This window comes from Maylandia zebra, linkage group LG6 (genome assembly GCF_041146795.1).
Source record: "Maylandia zebra isolate NMK-2024a linkage group LG6, Mzebra_GT3a, whole genome shotgun sequence".
Lineage (NCBI taxonomy): Eukaryota > Metazoa > Chordata > Actinopteri > Cichliformes > Cichlidae > Maylandia > Maylandia zebra.
Genome location: NC_135172.1, coordinates 7893208 through 7915118, shown reverse-complemented (window position 1 = coordinate 7915118; position 21911 = coordinate 7893208). Strand labels below are relative to the sequence as shown.

The window sequence follows — 21911 nt, the reverse complement described above, 5'->3', positions numbered from 1 at the left end:
GCAATTTTTATTGAACCACTAGCAGCAGCAATTAGACAGAATTCAGTAATTAAGGGCATAAAATGCAAGAACGTGGAACATAAAATCAGCCTTTATGCGGATGATGTGTTACTCTTTCTCCAAAATTCACAAACCAATATCTCTGGGGTGATTGAATTGATAAACTCTTTTGCAAGAATATCAGATTACTCAATTAACTGGTCAAAATCTACAGTCCTACCGATTAATTGCTCCTTCCATAATTCCTCTTCTACACCACTGCAATCGGGAAATATAAAATATTTAGGTATTAATGTTTCTCCCAAGCTTGCAGATCTAACTAAATTAAACCATATCCCACTTTTAAAGAAGGTAGAAGATGATCTGGCTAGATGGAAATGTCTACCCATATCACTCATGGGAAGGGTTGCCGCTATAAAAATGATGGTCTTACCAAAAATAAATTATTTATTCTCAATGATCCCAACTAAACCGCCACAAGATTGGTTCAGATCTCTAGATTCATGTATGTCCAAATTCCTTTGGAAAAATAAACCCCCACGTATAAGCTTAAAAACACTACAAAAGACCAAGGATAAAGGAGGACTAGAACTGCCTAACTTTCAGCACTACTTCTTAGCCAACAGGCTTCAGTTTATCTCAGGATGGCTAAAACACACCCTCTTAGATGAACCTTGGCTAGATGTAGAACAAGCACTCTGCAATAATCTAGAGATCTCAGACCTACCATTTATCAGCTCAAACATCCAACGACATGAATGCTTTAAAAGCATCAACATCAGCTCTTCTCTGACAGCATGGTGGGAGTTTCTAAAATTGACGGCGTCTTCATTAATCCCATGCAAACGTACACCTATCTGGAACAACCCTGACATATTATAAAACAATAATATGATAAACCTTTCAGATTGGAGTGATAAAGGAATCAAATATTTAGAACATATACTAGAAGGAACAGAATTTATTTCATTTGACGGACTAGTTACACAATATGGGATCAACAAGAAAAGATTTTTAGAATATCAACAAATTAAATCCATAGTAAAAAAGAAATTTAAACCGGGTCAAGTTGAACTACAAACACCACCAAGTGTGGTTCAATTTCTTACTCTTAAACCCCCCAAATTACTATCCAAAATATACAGAATGCTTTCTAAAACAGATGAATCAATATCACTTCCTATTGCAAAATGGGAAGCGGATTTATCAGTTAACTTAGACCTAAACTTCTGGTCTCAGATTTGCTTAAAAACCTTTCATCTAATTAGAAATCCCAGTCTTCAATTAATTCAATACAAAATATTACATAGAGTACACTATACAGGTCATCGGATGTTCAAGATGGGCTTTACGTCTACCAACAACTGCTCACACTGCCAAACCAATTCACCGGACAATTATATCCACGCTCTTTGGTTCTGTCCACCAGTTCAGAAGTTTTGGCGCGAGATATGTGAAGACTTATCGAAGTGTCTGAAATGTAACATTCCAACTTCCCCCTTAGTGTGTTTGTTGGGCAGCTTAGATAATGTCACTTCAGAAAAGAATATAGCCCATATGGTTTTCACTGCCCTATGCATAGCCAAGAAAACAGTCCTCATGAACTGGAAAAATAAAAATAATCTTAATTCTAACCAATATAGAAATTATCTATTAGATTACATTAGTCTTGATACAGCCTCTGCCATCACATCAGATCAATTGCTCTGGGCTCCTTTGATCAGCTCCATCACCTAGTGGGGGTGGGGGGTCATAGTTTGGTCCCGCCTTCACTGTTGTGATTGGTGTGGGGGTAGGGACAGGCTTAGGGCGTCGGGGGGTTCCCCGGAGGCATCTTCCTTGGGGGGCTCAACCCGGGGTAGCGGTCATGTCCGGTTAGGGGCTCTGTTGGCTCTCAGGTGACTGTTTCCTCGCGGCTGCGTGCAGCGGGGCTAGGGGAGGGTCTGTGCTGACGGACGTGGGTTACTGACCTGGTAGCCTGGCTGCCCCTGGGTGGGTCCGGGATGGGCGTGAGGTTCTGGGGGCGCTCCGTCTCTGGGCTGGGACCCGGACCGGGCCTCGGGGGCTTGGGTCCTGGTTGGTGTGTTGCCGGGGTTGTGGGCGGGTGGGTGCATGGGGGCCCAGCCCTGGAGCAGGGTGCCGCCGGTGCATCGAGCCACCTGGGGGGCTCTTCAACTGGTGGGGGAGATTGTCACATCTTGCAGGAGCTTTCCTCTCCTCAGGAGCTCCCTCTGCAGGAGGGGGAGATACAGGAGAGGGGGGTGGGGGTGCCTACTGGGGTCAGCGGGGGAGCTGGCGGCTTATCGGGGCCTGGAGCCTGGGGCTCGCTCGGGCCACTTCGGAGGTGGGGTGCCCCCGGCCTCTTGGCCTGGGGCTCGGTCACTCAGGCGCAGCAGGCTGCCGGCGGAGCTCATGGGCGCGTCACTGCAACTCCCCCTGGCTTCTGCTCCGCGGCTGCTGAGTGAGCCCTCATCTGGGACTCTCCTCAGCTCTTTCCGGGACAGTGGCGCAGCTGCCCCTCTGTTGGTCTTCCTTGGTCTCTTGTGTTCTGGGGGCCTCTGGATGTCTGGAGTTTTGATCTCCTCCACACCTGCTTCATGCCCTGGAGGACGGGGCTGTGGCCCCCCCACACCCTCTAGCAGATTATTACATGAAGGAACCTTTTAAAAAACAAAAAACAAGCGCGTCCATGCTCACAGGTGTACACACGGGTGATCACACCCACAAACTACACCCTTTTTGGCTCCTACCTCAAAGCACACTGTGTTCTGTTGATCTTATGTGCTGCACAATAATGTTTAACATTTAGTATTTACTGTCATATTCCCATATATCATTGTGATGTTGTTTATTCTATTACTCTTGTTCTCTTCTGCTTGCTTTCTTTTTTCTTTCTCAGCAGGTGACCCAGGTGATTGATATATGCATTTTTTTTCTCTGCCCGTTCTGTTGGTTTTTGTCTTTTGCCCTTCTCCCCCGTCCCTCTTCTCAGCTGTTTCTCTTTCCCTCTTTCTTTCTCCCCTTCTTTCCCCCAGTCAAGTCTGTCCCGTATTCAGTAAGTGAAAATAAAATAAACAATAAAAGGTGAATCAAATGGACCATTACGGCAAGGCTGGGATGGTCAGTTTGGTAAAGTAAATCCGTTGGGCATCTTTCTTTGCCTTTAGACAACAATTCTGAGGGCAAAAGAGCCAAACGGGACAGGCCAAAAAAAAAAAAAAATACAAAAACTGAGCGAGAGGGGCTGCTATTGTGTGTGTGTATGGATAATAGCAAACACTGAAATACATTTTTTGCACGCAGCAATGAATTTTGTTCACTCAAATTCAGCTTTTCTTCGCTCAAAATAAATTTCTCCTCAAAATGCAACACTTGCACCTGCAAACTTTTTTTTACTTGCGCTCAAATTTTTTTTTACGTGCGCTCAGAATAGTCCCCCCTCCATCTGTCAGACACTTGAAAGTGACCCGCGTGTGCTTCGCAGCAATCACAGCAGTACAGACACCCAGCCTTCCGTTTCCACTATACTCTTTCATTCACATACATTATTCTCTTGCATACATATATTTTCTTCAGACATGTATGCATTCTCTTCTTACATACATATATTATTTGTGAGATTAAATGCATATTGAATGTTTTGCATGTAAATGAGAGCAAAATGTAGGAATGCATAAAAAAATGCATGTATGTTAGAGTGAAAATTTGTAAATATGTACATTAAAATACATGTATAAGAGAGCACAATATTGCAATGTGTGTGTTAAATATGTGTAAACATGAGAATAAAAATATCTAAATATAAAAATTAAAATAAAACTATGTGAGAGTGAAAGTATATGTGTGTGAAAGAAGAATGTATGAAAAAAAAAGACAAGAAAAAAAAAGAGAAGAAGAAAGAAAAAAAAAGAAAAAAAAAGATAATACATGTGAAACATTTAGTTGACTGCTTGCTTGCGGTGCATGGTCACTGATGAGTTCTTTGTGTGCTGTGAGAAAGCTGGAACACTGATAAATCCAGGTTTTACTAAAGTGGGTGGAGCTTTAGTTTTTACTCCAGAAGTTCGTGTGCACCTTATTCCTTTGTAATGGGGTGGGGGCAAACACACACACACACATGGTAACAGGTTACCTTTTCCTACTGAATTCATTATTGGGTTAAGTTTTCTCAGTTGTCCAAGCGCTAACTAATCCATGACTATTGTTGTATCATGTGGTGTAAACTGTGGTAACCTGATTGTTTTTGTATTTTAGTGTAAAATAAGCTCAGCGTGTACAGTGGGTTCCTTGGTGGATTATCCACTTTGCATTAAAACCTCTGTTTTCTACAGAAAACTTGTCTGAGTTAATGTTTCAATTAGTGTTTCAGTTTCAGGCTGGAATGAATCTGAAATTGAAGCCTTCGTTGCCCAGCAGCAAACACACAGCACCCTTAAATGCAGTGACAGTATTTACCCACTGAAGGGTGCTGTTGAATAATGCAGATGTCTGTCTCCAATTATGTTTTCAGATTAATGACATTATAATAGCTTCTTGTGTCTTGGAAGGACTCATGAGCCAGTTAAGTTTTTTTCTACATACAAATACACTTTAGCTTGTTACATATTGTTCACTGTTGCCATGAACAGTTTTTTCATGGCAGTATTACCTAGTATATTTCACTTCCTGCCCTCAGCGTACTCGGTAATCAGTTGTTGTTATCAAGAAGTAAACGTAAGCCCATATTTCCCATGAGATTGCCCTTTAACATAAGATGAACTAAACAAAATGTTAGTATGGAAAACTAACCAAGCTTATACCTGCAGTAATTATTCTATTAATTACAAATACAGATTTGTGATTGAAGATTACGACAAATTGAAATACAAAATTCTCAGTGCCATCTTCAAAAGATGTTTTAATGCAGTTTTATAGTAGAAGGATTTCCTGTTTGCATGTATTTCGTTAACTGCGCAGTGTGCTCCTTTAGTCCTGCACACAGATGAGTCAGAATATCACGACCGCCTGCCTATGTTGTTCATGTCCCTGATGTGCAGTCCACACAGTTTGGATATGGGACTGCTGGGGGTCCTGTCCTGTTTCCTGACACCAGGACTTTGGCAGTGTATCTTTTGGCTCAGTCGAACTAGATTCTGGTCATCTGGACGGTTTCAGTGGGAGAAACGTTTCGTCACTCATCCAGGTGACTTCTTTAGTCTCAGCTGACTGCAGGTTTCCCCAATCTTATAAACAGTATATTTGCAAAATGACTGAAGCTAGACCACTAAATGAACAATGGGCTGTGAGGTCAGTTCCTTGATCATTAATATGCAAATTGTCATGACCATTGATCAACAACCACTGATCAAAGACCATTGCTCCATGGCCATGAGTACCATTCACAGAAAGTTGGGGAATGGCTGCAATCACAGCATTGTAAGATGGCAAAAGATGCACCCTTAGGCCACTTCCTCGCTTCAGAGATGGTCTTTCCCTTTTCACGTAAATGGTTTTCCCAACCATTTACGTGAGACTGAAGAAGTCACTTGGATGAGTGATGAAATGTTTCTCCCACTGAAAACGCTACGTCCAGATGAGCAGAATCAACCTTTTGGGATTTGCTTCGCTGGATGACTGAGCATGCATCAAGACATAGATTCGGGGAAATTTGCCTTTGTTTCCTGTCATTTCTGAGCAGTTTTGTTGACCCACCTGAACATCACGTTGTAATGAAATAGCTGATGTTGCTTCACCTGTGAGTTTTATGTGAATGTTTTGGGGACTGCATCATTTATACCACCACATATTCATACATTGATTTAGATTTCCAATGTTTGTGCAGTATGTGTTCTCTAATTTATCAGATTTACCAAACAATTTAATGGGCAAACTAATTTCTTCAACATTTAAGTCTTCCCTTGTTTTCAGGATTAAAACTTTTATTGACAAATTGCATTACATGTAGGGAAAAACACTAGCGCTTTTGGGAATTGATGCCTTTGAGACAAAAGCATCTGCTCTTTACTTCCAGAAATCAATTCAGACGCGTCTGCAGTAAAAGCTCCCTCCCTGCCTCGACACCCACCCCTGCCTCAGACAGCTATTATGACCCTAGAAATAAGGGGGACCACCCCCTCGAGATGTCAACATCTTGTCTCCCTCTCTTTGTTACCGAATATGGCCAAATGAGTCATTCAATTCAGTTGCACAAAGGAAGCAGCCGGCCTCTGCCTGTGGCCAATTTGTTTTCCATCACTTCTGAAGTGCAGCGGGTTAAATTAACCCGTCACTCCGAGTCTGCCAGGAGAAGACAAAGTGAGGCCACGAGCAATAATCACTCATGTATAGTGGTAAATAAAAAGCTGGGTAAACTGTGCCCTCCGGGTGTTAGCAGTCACACTGAAAAGTAATAACAAACCAGATCTATCTCTGAGAGAAGCTCTGACTACACTCCACAAAACTGTTGTATAAAACAGTGTGAATCAGGAATACATTTAAGAAGGGATACAAGCCAAAGAACAGATTTTTTCTTCTTATAATGCACCAATAATGCTGTGCCTGAAAACCATTTAAGACTAACTTATAATACAGCTGATTGGCAGAATATTACATTTAACAACAACTTCTTCTTCTCCTTTTTAACATTTTTATTTATTTTTTGCTGTAGAAATCTGGGGTTTATTTTACTGTTAAACTGAAGACCTAAATAATTCATAACTTAGAAGAACAAATCAATAAATGAGCAAACACTGTTTCCTTGTGGATTTAACACCTTGTCACTGGTTTTACTGTAGATTTCCAGCTGTAAGTGGTTTTTCTTCACGGTATCCCTGATAGCTTTTTTTCCCCCGCTCCTTTTTTCCTTGGTAGTATGGTGATCACAAAAAGCTGAAGCCAGGGTTTCTGTGGAGACTGGGGAAAAAAACTCTGCCAGGCTCCATTTGAATTTCAAAGCCTTGCCAGTGAATTCATAATAGACTTCTGAGTAAGCTCTGGCAGCTTATGGCATTCCAGTTATGCCAGTCTCACCCCCCCCCCCCCCCCCCCCCCCCACTTTCCCCAACCAACCCAAGTTCCTGCAGCTCAGTGTGCAGTCTTGGCACTGAGCCGTGGCCAAAATAAATAAAATAAAATATCCCAATTAATCCGCAGTACAACTTCCAACCTCTCCTTTTATGTCACATCTATTGTTCTTCCTCTCCACAAATAGTTTCTCCTTTTCGGTTATATTTTCTCGTGCTTCGTGGTGATCACAATTTACTCTTCCTCTCTCCTTTCTCATCATGTTCATGCAGCCTCGGGCTCTTTTTTTTCCCCCCAAGGGAGGAGACCGCATGTGGGCGAGCGAGATAGACAAAAAGAAGGAGAGGGCAAGAGAGAGAGAAAGGCTGCTGTCACCTTCAGTGATGGTGGCGGCTCCCGCTACTGCTGCCACTGAATAGATGTGAGGTCACTCTGGGTACTGGTGTGTGCGTATGCGTGTATGTGTGGAGTTGGGGGGGGGGGCATAGGAGGAGTCTTGCTGCTGTTATTTGTAAAAGCTTTTGATGGATGATTACTCTGTGTGTGTGTGTGAGATAGAGGGAGTGAGGGAGTCCCCCCTCCACACCCCCTTTCTTTTTCTTTTTTTTCCTAGTGGCTCACTGTTCAGTGCACAATGACTCAATGAAAAGTAGAGGGGAGAGGCGAGCACACTGTACAGCTGCATGAGAGAGAGAGAGAGAGAGTAGAAGAAGAGAAGCCAATTGGAGGGAGCTCTAAAGCTGGTGACAAGTAGAAGAAGAGGACATACTCGTATTTTTTCCCTCCTCCTTTATTTCCCTGAAAGGCCACTCCAGGATCAAGTGGCAGTCGTTCAGTTTGAGCTGAACTTCACTTGGCTATGCTGCTGTCTCAGCCCCTTTAAACACTCTCCTGCTGGTTCTCACTTCTTTAAGGAGGTAGTACTGGTCAGTCATCCCGGGCAGAAGGAAGAGGGTAGGATCTGTTGGCTGGTTTCTGCAGTGTTGGGGAGCTCCGCAGGAGAGCAGAATGCCTGCTGGAAAAAGAGGGGATGGAGCTGGGTCAGGAGGCTGTGGGATGATTGCAGTGGACAGAGGCCGGGCTCCTCAATCTTGGATGCAGGTGGTGTTGGCGTGGAGTGTTACGGTGCTGTTGGCAGGTCACGGAGGTGCAGAGGCGTGCCCCACTCCCTGCAGCTGCCTGAGCAACACGGTGGACTGCCATGGCCTGGGGATCCACACTGTGCCCAAAAACATCCCCAGAGGCACTGAGAGGCTGTGAGTACATATGCATTTATATTCTACTGCATCTCCGAGGACCAAATGTGTATAGACACATAGTAGGATGAGGGGAATCCTTCAAAGTGACGGCATATAGCTGCTCTTCACTTAAATAAACAAGGAGCTATTTAAATCTATGTTAACTATGAGTTTGGGTAAAGGTTTGCTTTATAGGTCAACATATCAGTATCTGCAGGAATATGATCTCACGTGTTTGTTAAAGGGCAAAAATGAGAAAACAAGGATGGAGTTTCAGAGTGAACAGGGTCTACAGTGGATGATTTAATTATCAGTATAGCCCACTCTTTTGAGGCATTTCACAGTACGCGTTGCATATTATTTCTTGTTTGTGTCAGTGTATATTCTGTTGTGGTGTCTCTCTTCATCTGTTGCCTGTTTAACCTCAGAAAACATGCACACATGATTGATCCACTTGAGTTTCAGGATTCAGTTGCTGCTCAGCAGCATAATTTCTCCACATCTCATGTTTCCAGTTATATGTTTAACTTTTTTTTTTAAAAAATCTACATCTTTTCAAAAAGGATGTATCGTAAAACTTCAAAAAACTTCTTCTCTTCCCCGGGACTTGTTTTTAATCCATTTTCTTCTGTTTCTCTTTTTATTTACTATAATATCGTGTCTTAATTTTTTAGTGGGTTTCTTTTCAGTAGGGCAAATGCACTGTGGAAGGAAAGCAGTGATAAAGAGTTCTCCTGAGCGCTGCACACATACCTCAGTCTAATGCAGTCAGTGCACAAATGGTAGGCAGTGGTAATGATGTGCTGGCCCACATCACATTAAAATTTACAGATTTGCTCAATATCGAGGCACCTGAAAAATAAGCACAGGAAGAAATTTGATAAATCTGAAAATTTGTCCTATGCTCCTCGCTTGCAAGTCATAATCTGCACTGTATTTTCAGACCAAATCTATCGTTTAGGCCTCTGTAATTAAAAGTATGTATTTTTAGCTTTAATAGAGTGTCAGGGCTGACCTACTGATCTGATTTTGATGAAACCAAATTATAACGACCCTTACATACTTACATGCTGTACAAACCTTCCTCGAGTGATTGTGGTTTCGTTGTTGGTTTCTTAGGTTTATAAAAAATGTCTAGAAGTGTCTGTTTTACAACAGCCTGTGAAACACCATGGTAGGGTTTATCTTCTAATGCAGTAGATGATGACTGCTGGTAAAATATTGCTGCATATCTTTGCTAATGCCGTCTTGTGCTCGGTGTCTCGGTGTGTGAATGCTACATGGTGCAAATTATCACCTTTACCAATGAGCCCTGTTTTTGCCTTTGATGGACTGCCTCTGCTATGACTCTATGGTACAGTCAAATATTAATTTCTGACATCAGGTTTGTGGTCTGCCTTTTTTGGCAATTATTGGTGCAAATAAGCACAATGCACCTCAACAGTGGACCCATGGATGCAAAGCAATGCTCCAGTATCAGCAAACACAAACTCCGCCGCAGTGAGGACAAATAAATTAGGAGGTACTTAATCTGTTTCTCTCCGCCTCTGAAGGTATGAATTGACTGGTTGTCTCAGTGCCTGGTGAACATGTATGTGTTTGTATATGGTGAGTGTATGTGTTTATTTCAGGTTGTTGAGTGCCTGTGTATGAATAATTGATGACTTTCAGGGGTGCCAGCAGAGAGATACATTATCCTTGGTCCTCTCTGGTTTACTGTAGCGTGGAGGATGTTTTCCCCTCTAAGGCTAATAGCTTTATGATTGGGAATGGGGGCTTGGGCTCTCGGTCAAAGAGAAATGGCCTGGAAAAAACTGTGAGCCTGTAGACACACTTGCCCATTTTTCTATTTATGTGAGATGGTGAGATATTAGATGGTGCTCTGCAGGGTGAGAGTAACTGACACAGTGGTGAAACTGAAAATTTTCACATAATTTTATTGCCATGAATGCCGGCACAGGTTCATTTAGATGAGCAGAAATGGGTAATAATATAAATTCTGCCTCCAGCTTGGTAATGTGGAAATGAATGCAGCTGTAGAGTTTTTATCTTCAAATGTAAAGCATGTTGAGGCAACTGTTGTTGTGATTTATATACTTATATGCATAAATGTGTAAATGACACTGGTGCTCTGGATAATATATGGAACACACTGTTTTTTACTTTCCATAGAGATTGTGTGTTGGACAGAAACTGATAGATACTCATGGTGGGATCTATAACCAGAGTAAAACAAAGACACTTTGATGTTTAGTTTTTCAGTCTTTGACTTCCAGACTCAACATTTTACATCTATTTTCTTTGGAAGGAACCCAATTGTTTTCTCTCCTACTGGAGGTGGGATAACCTGGACAGCTTCTGACTCAGCTTCACTAATGCAATCTGATCAATAGGGTTGTTGGTTTAACCTGTGCCACTGTCTGAAATGGGTATCATGCTCTTATTTCAATCAATCAATCAGGCTTTCTATACATAGCCAATGTGACCTTTTGACCCCTGAGTTGCATCTTTATTCCGCATTCTTCCCATCACGTGGTTATGTAGACTCAGGAAGACCCTGCCCTGCAGTGGAGAGGAACGACTCATTAGACAGCAATTTGTTAAAGGTCTTGTCGGCCAATTAGCATGTAAAGTGATCTGAGTGTGTGTATCAGCTGGACAGCTAGCCACTGGGGGAAAGAGAGTCGGCGTGATTGTGTGTGTGTGAGGGAGCAAAAGAGGGAGAGAGTGTATACAGTAATCCCTGGGCGACAGCCAGCAATAAGAGGGTCATTTATCAACGTGACTGCACCAGTCAAACTAAACACCCCTCCTCACTGGGATTGTCATGGCAACACTGAAAAATGGATGCCCCTTTGGGCCCTGATGAGCATGGTTATTTGAGAAGAGGAAAGTGTGTGTGAAAGCCATAGAGAGGAAAATCTGTGAAGAAATGCCGATGAGTACAGGAACGTGTGCGCTGGTACTAGACAAAACACTGCACTTATGAGGTTTTTGTGAAGGACTTTACTGAACACTTACAGATTGTTTTTGGAGTTTTCTGGTGCTGATCCGTTTAGTTTGTGTTTAATCCAGATTAAATTATCGTCATAAATCATAAAAACAAAACTTGTGTTTTTCCTGCTCTTGCTTTCATAACCAGGGCTTAGAGTGAAGTGGATCAACTTATAAGAAGGGCAGCATGATAAAAATAACCTGTCTGACAAAAATAAATAAACAGTCAGTTAGGTACAGTTAGTCAGTGTGATTCCTGGCTCAAAACTGATCTCTGGGGGCTACATATAAGCAGAATCGGTGCATGTACATTAAAGCCAATAAGCTACCACACAAGTTAAAAAAAATAAATAAATAAATAAAAAAATGTTTTCATGTTTCTTCTGATATGAAAAAAATGTCTGTTGTGCTTGAGTTCAACTGTAATTAACAAATCTCACTAAGAAGATAATTTATTTGTATTGCTGTTCATTTTTAAAGGTGTCTAAAAATTCTTTCTTTACTAATTTCACTGTAAAAAGTGTCTCTGTGAAGTCTTTAAAAGGAATTGTGTGTGATTTTATGGAGAACACAACTGAAGTAAAAACAGAAATTGAGAAACAGCATGATTACTTATAAAGGTCAGGATGGTCCATTAAATATTTCATGGCACTGAAAAGTCAAAACTGTCGCTCCCTATTAGGAAATTTACTTAAATGTAGCAATTAATGCACTTAAAATGTCCGCTTATACCTTAATACATGATGCAATATTAAATAATGTGTCAAATGATCAGTTTAACCCTTGTATGGTGTTCGGGTCTGTGAGACCCGTTTTCAGTTTTTTTCAAAAGAACAATTAAACAATGAATTATTTTTTCAACCTGAAATTCATTGGCTTTGGCTTATTTTCTGTGAAGAACATAAATCCGAACTAATTTTCAATGACCTCATACTGTACCTCCCCCCACGCATTTACATTACATACAAGGTGTTCGGGTCCACTGGACCCAGGTCTAATAACAGTGTTGAAAGTGTAGGTCCTGTGTTCCCACACTCTGTCTTCCTCCTTTCTGGTGCTGCTGATAATGTTTTCTTCCCCTCCTGCTCGCGCACAAAGTTGCAACATTGTTGAATTTTCAACAATCAACACTGTCTGCTCTTACATTCCTGCACATTTTAACCTCTTTCTTGAGGGATCCCAATTTTATTTTCTCATACCGTGTCCCACCTGCAAATTAGGGGCATAATACTATAAATAAGACTTTGCCAGTGTGGTTCTTTATCACAACTGATCAAGATGGCAAAAGATTATCTGCTGCGAGGGCCATCCAATTGATTTTGGAAGAGAGAGGGGCTTCGGATGATGATGTTGACAAAGAGGGTTCAGAATATTTCACATTTCTGAAAATTCAGAGTCTGACCGTGACTTTGAAGAAGAGGATGAGGTTGAGCACCATTTAGTAACAAAACAAAGACGAGTACCCCATCTGCAGCCAGCTCCCGGACCAGAACAAGCCCACCAGACAGCAAGTGAAGAAATATGGATGTCAATAACTGGTGAAATTGAATGGTCTTCTTGCCCAAGAAATGAGCCACCCTGCAGAGCTGTTACTGTGATCAGCCAGGGCCAACACGGCTGACAGTTACTCATGTGCAGGACATCAAGTCTTCATTTGAGCTTTTCATCCCAGATTCCATCCAGAAAATTATTCTGGATTGCAGATCTAGAAGGAAGGTGTGTTTTTGGAGAGAGGTGGAAGGAGATGGACCAAATTCATCCAAGAACCCCAAAGGCCTACTTTGGGGTTCTTATCCTTGCAGGAGTTTTCAGGTCCAAAGGGGAATCCACAGAATCCCTGTGGGATGCAGAAACCTTTCCGTGCATCAATGTCTCTGGAAAACTTCCACAAAATTTCCAGGATTATCCGTTTTGATAACCGAGACGACAGACCAGCTCGACGGCAGAGAGACAAGCTATCTGCTTGGACAGTGTGGGATAAGTGTGTGCACCGCCTCCCCCTGTTTTACAACCCTGGGCCTAATGTCACCATTGATGTGCAGCTGATCCCATTTAGTTGTGAAACATATTGCTTCACGTGTAAATGTGTTGTGTCTTTCCACTCACTCCACTTGATTATAACTGATTTATTTTTTTATAACATTTTATTAAAAAAAAAAAAAAAAACACGAGAAGCACATTGATTCATAAATGTGATCTAACAAAGGTAAAGGGAAAAAATTAACCATGTTTGCTGTTCATTTGGCTTGTAATTGGGATTAAGCAAACATCTGTTGAGTAATTTAACATAAAATTGTTTGATAGTGTTAATTTGGAAAGCCAAAACTCTAGCGGGTCCACCAGACCCATGAACACTGGCTGAGTAACAAAAATATGAACACCACCCAAGGGTTAAAAAAAACAAAACAAAAAAAAAAAAAAAAACTAAATTGAAAGGATGGCTAACTTGTTTGACTGGACAGAATGTGGTGAGTTTATGAAAATCAACGGTCCAGTAATCTAATAAGCCACCACACCAACTACCTTGAGTATTTCTCGTTATGTTCCTTGTGGATATTTACAGTGTGGACATCACTCCACCTTTTAGTTGTTGGCGTGAAACTGATGTTCATGTGACCGAACTTACTATTTTCACGAGTCATGACAGAAAATGTATCGTAATATAAAACACATTATATTCTTTGGCAACATCAAGGTGTGACCTCACTGAGTTTGTGTCTAGTTTGTCTGTAACACTGAAAAGCGTTTGTTCCAGGACTGGCATTTCTTAATTAGAGATAATGCACATTTCTGCTGGTTTAATCAGCCAAACAAAAATGGTCTACACTCTTTAAAGTGTCTCCTTGTGTCACTGCTAATGAATCCAAAACACAATTAGAAACACGAAATCTTAAAACAAACCTTAACTCAGTGTGCTTGTATGTGGGAGAGTGTGAGAAAGTGCAGGTTAAGGTCTGTGTCAGACTCAAGTTGATGGTCTGTGTGTCTAAAAGACAGAGAGAAAAATAAATGTGTGTGTGTGTGCGCGCGCGCTCACAAGTCAAATGTAAACAACTGAACGAGCCAGTCTCCTGCCACGCACGGCAGCCAGTCATGCACTGCAGATTTAAAAAGCACACTCCTGGTCTGTTCATTTCTTTTCCTGGATGGCATCATTATATAAATTGGGCATAAATCACTGATGAAAATGTTAATCAGAATGTCTACTTTCATAAGTATGTGTGTGTCATTACGGGTAGCTGCCAGCAAGACTGCTAATTGAGTGTGCGCAGGATTACTGTTAGTGCCCGACGCAGTGAACAAAGAGCAGGAAACCAAGACTCACACACCTCACACACCACGTGTGGCAACTGGTTTTGCCACTAATGAGGGACTAACACTGATTCAATGAAGATTTACCTCTCACCATAAATCCAGATAGAGATACAGATTTAGCTCCAATGACCCTAACCTAACCTGGATAGCTACTTACTTTAGTTACAAAGAAGTGAAGAGCTTAATTGTGACTAATAATAAAACTACTTACAGGTGGAATATTTTCCTGTCACGATGAGTTGTGTGGCTGTCAGTGGCTGGACCCACGTGCAGGACTTGGAGACAAAACATTAACTTAAACGACAGCTTTATTTGCTGGAGAGTCACCCTTGGCGATAAATAAACAACAACTTAAACTAACTAGACAGGAGATGCTGAAGGTAGACGACAATGGATACACACAACAAATGTGGAGGACGCAACAACTGACAGGGAAAAACACAGGGCTTAAATACATACTGAGGTGATTAGGGAATGTGAAACAGGAGGAGAGCACAGCTGGGACTCATCAGACGTGACAAGACAAGGGGAGGCAAAACTCAACACATTGACATAGTACACAGACTTTCAAAGTAAAACAGGAAACTAAACAGACGTGGACTAAACTAGGGGATACAGTGACACAACAAAAGACACACTGACAGAGACGACTGTATACTAACAGAAGTAACACAGAACCACGACCTAAGAAGGAGAACACAAGAAATGCCCAGGACCTAGGGGTTAGGAATACTAGCGACAGAAATCAAACCCAAGAAAATCAAAACACATCATGAAATCAAAGATAACTAATACAAACAGAAAAACACTAAGTCCACAGACTCAGGACCGTGACATTTCCCCTTCAGTATTTGTTCTGTTTTACTGTCAATTTCATATTTTCCAGTCCTTTCTTTTTCATTTACACTGACTGCCACCTCAGCTTTTCCCACTGCCCCTCTTTCTCTCTCGTTCTCTCTCTCCACATCTCTCATCTAACCATTCTTCCTGCGGCCCCTCAGTGGAAAAGGTGCCCCTAATGAAGTGCCATTAGACCTGTGCATGTATGCTTGACTCTTAATATTAGTCTCATTCACCTTGGTGTGACTGAGGAGAAAGAGAGTTAACAGGAGAAAGGAGCAAAAGAAGTGAGAAGGAAAGCAGGACGAGAAAGAAAGAGTTTTTTTTAAAGTTGACAGTAAAAGAAGAGAAAATGTGAAGGACAAGAATTGGTGAGGATGGGAGATGATGAAAGGCATAAGAGTGATAATAGAAGAGGGGAGGAGAGAAAACTGAAATTGCCTTTTACATCTGCAGTACAGTTTAGTGTTGACTCGGTAATCTTTCACAAAGTTGGTTTTAGACAGATTGTAATTTATCAATAAAAGCTGCCTGGTTTTCTTTTCATGTCAGGAAATGACTTTGTTCTGAATAGCAGAATTTTTTGCTGCCACTCTTTATTTCATGTATCCGTGAGTCTCTGGGTGGAATATTGGTCATGGTCAGATCTTGGGCCAAATGAAGCACTTGAGGGCTGGCTGGAAACAACCCGTGAAACCTGCTCCGTAGCATCTTGTACAGATTGTTCTGTTTTCATTTCACCAACAAAAGAAAGAGCCCACCCTGTGTTGCAGTGAGAAAGGCAGGTGGGGACATGCTTGGAGTTCTTCCAAACTTCAGTTGATTTTCTACTTCTACCTCAGTTTTTTTTCAGCTTCTCTTGATGACAATTAAGCCAGTTTGATGTTTGTTTAGACTTATCAACATCAAGATCCTGACAATTCAAACTTAGCTTGATGGATCCCTCCATTTCTAATAGAACTGTGGTTTGTACATGGCCAGCTGAATATGATCCTAGTCTGTAACACACCATTGGCACCAGCCTAGTCTCACAACAAAACATGAAACAGTCATGAAAAAGCAATATGATTTTCTGCATCCATGTACAGAGCAATCACACTGTATAGCCTAGTGTTCACAAATTTATAAGTAATTGTTTCAGTGAGCCCCGCTTAGCACCCCAGGAGACATAATAGCAGTTGTATTTTTACCCAATTTTTACCCAAGTTGTTGCTTATGTCTATGTTTAATCCTAACCAAGATATATACTACAAGATAAGGGGCGATCGTGGCTCAAGAGTTGGGAGTTTGCCTTGTAATCGGAAGTTTGCCGGTTCGAGCCCCGGCTTGGACAGTCTCGGTCGTTGTGTCCTTGGGCAAGACACTTCACCCATTGCCTACTGGTGGTGGTCAGAGGGCCTGGTGGCGCCAGTGTCCGGCAGCCTCGCCTCTGTCAGTGCGCCCCAGGGCAGCTGTGGCTACAATGTAGCTTGCCATCATCTGTGTGTGAATGGGTGGATGACTGGATATGTAAAGCGCTTTGGGGTCCTTAGGGACTAGTAAAGCGCTATATAAATACAGGCCATTTACAAATGATGTGTGAGGTGTATGACTTGACCTTGGGTGTTTGATGTAAGTAGCAAAATGATTCGCCTGACCTCTGACCGATTGACCCCTGTAAACACTTTTCGACTGTGTTTAAGTCCTTCATTCATCTCTTTTGTAAATTCTGCTCATATGATGCTTTAAAAGGATCATCTGTGGTATGCTCATTGGCTAACGACTTGTGATTGATAAGTTATTTGCAAGCATTTTCACAGTCAGCCCCACTCTTCTTTATCACATCCATTTGAAAAAACGTGTTTTGGCATTAAGGAAAACAGTTATTTCAGAGGTTCAGAATGGGACTTCATACACCACGAGAACTACATTTCTCTTTTATACTTTTAATGATTGAGATGACACAACATCCTTGGAAACGCACCTGGCTTAATTAGCTCCTTTAATGTGATGTTTATCTCTAATAAGGTCTGGAATTCAATCACAGCTAACCTAAAACAAAATCAACAGACGAGTTTAAACCAGGACCAAAATGTACAAGAGCAATAACTGAGGACAGCAAAGCAGCAGTATATTAATAAAAAGCAAACAATAAAAAACAACAACCCCAACTATAAATCTGCAGCCACAAGTCTTTTTGTGTCAGTGTGATATAAATGTCATAATCAGACACTGGACTTGAGGGTCTGTGCAGATACCAGTACACCTCTTTTTTTTCTGACTGCATGGGCTTGTCCATGAAGATTTACATTACAGTCCACCATTGAAGGCGCCGGACTTCAAAGATGTATAACAGGATTGGCCAGTGGGCTGATGTGTCTCCAGTTGTCCGCGTCTGTGTCAACAACATTTATGATCAAGTCTGAAAGGGGGGCTACCTGGCAGTACACAGAAGCAACCTCATGTGTTGGGTTCTGAATTCCAACTCATAACAGCTGCACTGAAAAGATGAATTTAGCGACCACGTTTTCTTGGGTTCAACGACAATAACAGTCTAACAGCATAATGTAAGGCTTGTACCACTGAAAATCCTCCAGTGGACCATTAGTTTCTGCTGGGTAAATTAAAACGGTGCCCCCTTAATTGCACTGCAAAGGCACAAATTCTAGTAAATTATTGCTCACATATTTTAAAAAATAAAATGAAAATGAAATTCAACTACCGAAAAATAAGAGAATACTTCTTGGAGTCTTCAAAATTAAGCATCATTGGCCCTAAATTTGCCTTTTCGACCAGTACCTACTCAGATCGTCTCGACAGGCTTTTCTGTTGGGTGGCTAGGGTTCCAAGCAATCAGAAAATGTGATGCCAATAGACTAGATGCCACCGATTGGCTAGTAAGTGGGGTCACTTGATGAGTCACGAGAGCATCTCCTTCACAAAACCCAATATTTTTTAAACTCGACAACATTACAGGACTTTTGGCCGTGTTGCTATAATTGTAATGCAAAACGATCGAAACCAAGTAGAGTCGAGTCACATCGAGCTAAGTAGGTACTAGTGGAAAAGGGCTATTAGCTATCATGCTCCATCCACCTGGAAATACAGTTTCTGTTACAGTTTCTTTTAATTGGTTTGGTACTATTTTCACAACTAAAGTGTGCATTTTCAAATCTCTCAGTACAAAACTCACATTTGATCACATTTGTAACACCACTAGTCATTCTTTCAAATCTGATGTCATGAGTTCATTGTATTTGCACATATTTTCATTCCAGTTAATCATTGTTGCAGAACATATGATCATTGTGATATATTCTGAGAACATTTGCTTTACTCACCCAAACAAAACAGTAAGATCTTTTTTCAACGTAGTACTTTTACCAATCATTTCATACAGGAGCAAATAATACAAGGTAAGCGTTTCAAATTGTCCTTGGTGATGAATGAGTGTAACTGAACTGTAAAACTTTACACAGCAAATATTACACTTATGTTCAGTGTTACGACCCGGCTCAAAAGCCGCAACATAAAAACAGAGATGAATAACAGAGTGTGGGTGAGAAGAGGTTTCATCCTAAAATGGAAAACCAGGTTGGCTAAAATGGCTGGTGCCACCAAGGCAAAGACTAGTGCACTGTCGGGAAGCTTGCCTCAGGTATGCTTTTATCCACACCTGACTAGGTGTGGCCAATTAGCACCAGCTGAAAACACTGAGACGATTAGAAGCTGCAGAGGGACGTAACATAACCAAAATTTTTATATATATATATATGGATATATATATATATATATATATATATATGCTCAGTGAATACCTCAGGCAGCAGAAACCCAAGAAAGAGGAGGGAGACGAGGAACCATCATGGAAGGGCAGGCCCCTGCATGGTATGTACCACCGGCAGATAGAGGAGGTGGCTGATATCCAGAAATCCTACCAGTGGCTGGACAAAGCTGGACTGAAAGACAGCACAGAGGCACTAATCATGGCAGCACAAGAACAAGCTCTGAGCACAAGATCCATAGAGGCTGGGGTCTATCACACCAGGCAAGACCCCAGGTGCAGGCTGTGTAAAGATGTCCCAGAGACAATCCAGCACATAACAGCAGGGTGCAAGATGCTACCAGGCAAGGCATACATGGAACGCCATAACCAAGTGGCCGGCATAGTGTACAGGAACATCTGTGCCGAGTATAACCTGGAAGTCCCGAGGTCAAAATGGGAGATGCCCCCAAGGGTGGTGGAGAATGACCGAGCTAAGATCCTGTGGGACTTCCAGATACAGACGGACAAAATGGTGGTGGCTAACCAACCGGACATAGTGGTGGTAGACAAACAGAAGAAGACGGCCGTAGTGATCGATGTAGCGGTTCCGAATGACAGCAACATCAGGAAGAAGGAACACCAAGAAATACCAAGGGCTCAGAGAAGAGCTCGAGAGGATGTGGAGGGTGAAGGTAATGGTGGTCCCTGTGGTAATCGGAGCACTAGGTGCGGTGACTCCCAAGCTAGGCGAGTGGCTCCAGCAGATCCCGGGAATAACATCGGAGATCTCTGTCCAGAAGAGTGCAGTCCTGGGAACAGCTAAGATACTGCGCAGGACCCTCAAGCTCCCAGGCCTCTGGTAGAGGACCCGAGCTTGAAGGATAAACCGCCCGCAGGGGCGTGCTGGGTGTTTTTTTAAATATATATATATATACATACACATATATATACACATATATATACACACATACACATATATGTGTATATACACATATGTGTATATATATATATATATATATATATATATATATATATATATATATATATATATATATATATATATATATATATATATATATATATGTGTATATATGTGTATATATATATATACACACATATATATATACATATATACATATATATACATATATACATATATATATACATATATACATACATACATATATACATATATACATATATATATACATACATATATATATACACATATATACATATATACATATATATATACATATACACACATATATACATATACATATATATATACACATATATATATATACATATACATATGTACATATATACATATATATACATATACATATACACATATACACACACACACACACACACGAAAAAGGGAGAAAAAACAACAAGTCATTTACATAAGCACAATATATTTTGTATTTTATTTTCATCACTTTTACACAATTAATCAAGCCGGTCATTAACATTGGGCCATAAATTTTCATCAACATCACAGTGGATGTCTTCGTTGTTCAGGCACCGTGGGAAAAATCTCCTGGCATGACGAATCCAGGCTTGACATTGCTCAGCAGTTATATCACCACAAGCTTCACACATGGCTTGAAGAAGGGAGACATGCTCATGGGGATGGCGATCATACACCTTCCACCTCCATGTAGAGAAGAATTCCTCAATTGGGTTGAGGAAAGGGGAATATGGTGGAAGATAGAGTGTCATGAAGCGAGGATGTGTTTGAAACCATTCCTGAACCAGCTGTGCATGGTGGAAGCTGACATTGTCCCACACAACAACATAGACAATGTCTTCTCCCTGACAGGCCTGCTCCAGTTCATTTAAAAAAACTATCAGGTGTTCAGTGTTGTATGACCCTAGAACTGGTCTACAGCCTACCACACCATCTTCAGATATAGCTGCACCCATTGAGATGTTTCCTCCACGTTGTCCAGGGACTTGGATGGTAGCCCTTTGTCCAATAAGGTTACGTCCTCTGCGTCTAGTTTTTGCCAGATTGAAACCGGCCTCATCAACAAAAATATACTTGTGATGATTCACAGCAGTGTCCAGCTCCATCACCCTCTAAAATGATAATTTAGTTAGTTTTTTTTACAACTAATAGTTGTCAGTACTGTTACAGTAATTGCATGCCAGTTTAGTGTTGTACCTGAATATATTCTGAACGCAGTTGTTTCACCCGGACATTGTTCCTCTCAAAAGGAACCAAGTAAATTTGTTTCATGGAAACCTGGTGCTTCTTCAAAAGCCGGGCAATCGTTGGAAGGTTAATTGATGGCACATTGGCAAAGGTGTCATTGTTGTTCTCAATAGCCTGTTTGATTTCAGACAGCCGTATGTCATTCCTTGCCCTGACCATTTCCACCACAGCCAACTCCTGCTGGTCAGTCAAAACACGTGGGCGACCACCACCAGGTTGTCTCCTGTTAATTCTGAGGACAATCATATACTGTCAATATTGAAGTATTACAAATTACATTAGTGTAAACTGACAATTACATGTTGTTCATCTATACAATAGAGTACTATATTTTAGAAGGGAAGTTGCTATAGCAGACATACCGGTTTTCTTGGCGAAAAGTTCTGATGATAGAGCTGACAGTTGACCTTTGTAAATTAGGCTGTACCAACCTGGCAGCCTCAGCCATGGTAAGGCCTCTGTTAACCACATGGTCAACAATGATGGCCCGGACTTCATTAGAGATGATGGTGCGTTGTCTTCTGCCTACATTTCTCTGAAGACCACCTCTCTG

The 21911-nt window shown here is 41.4% G+C and overlaps 1 protein-coding gene across 2 annotated transcripts in view; it reads left to right on the top strand.

Moving 5' to 3' along the window:
- The first annotated feature begins 7651 nt into the window (after positions 1 to 7651).
- Positions 7652 to 21911, top strand: part of slit1b (slit homolog 1b (Drosophila)) — an 85660-nt gene continuing 71400 nt past the window's right edge. For both annotated transcript variants that reach the window (XM_076884601.1, XM_076884600.1), the window contains exon 1: positions 7652 to 8258. In XM_076884601.1, coding sequence (XP_076740716.1) covers positions 8011 to 8258 — 248 coding nt within the window. In that variant the 5' untranslated portion in view covers positions 7652 to 8010. The remainder of the gene's footprint in view (positions 8259 to 21911) is intronic.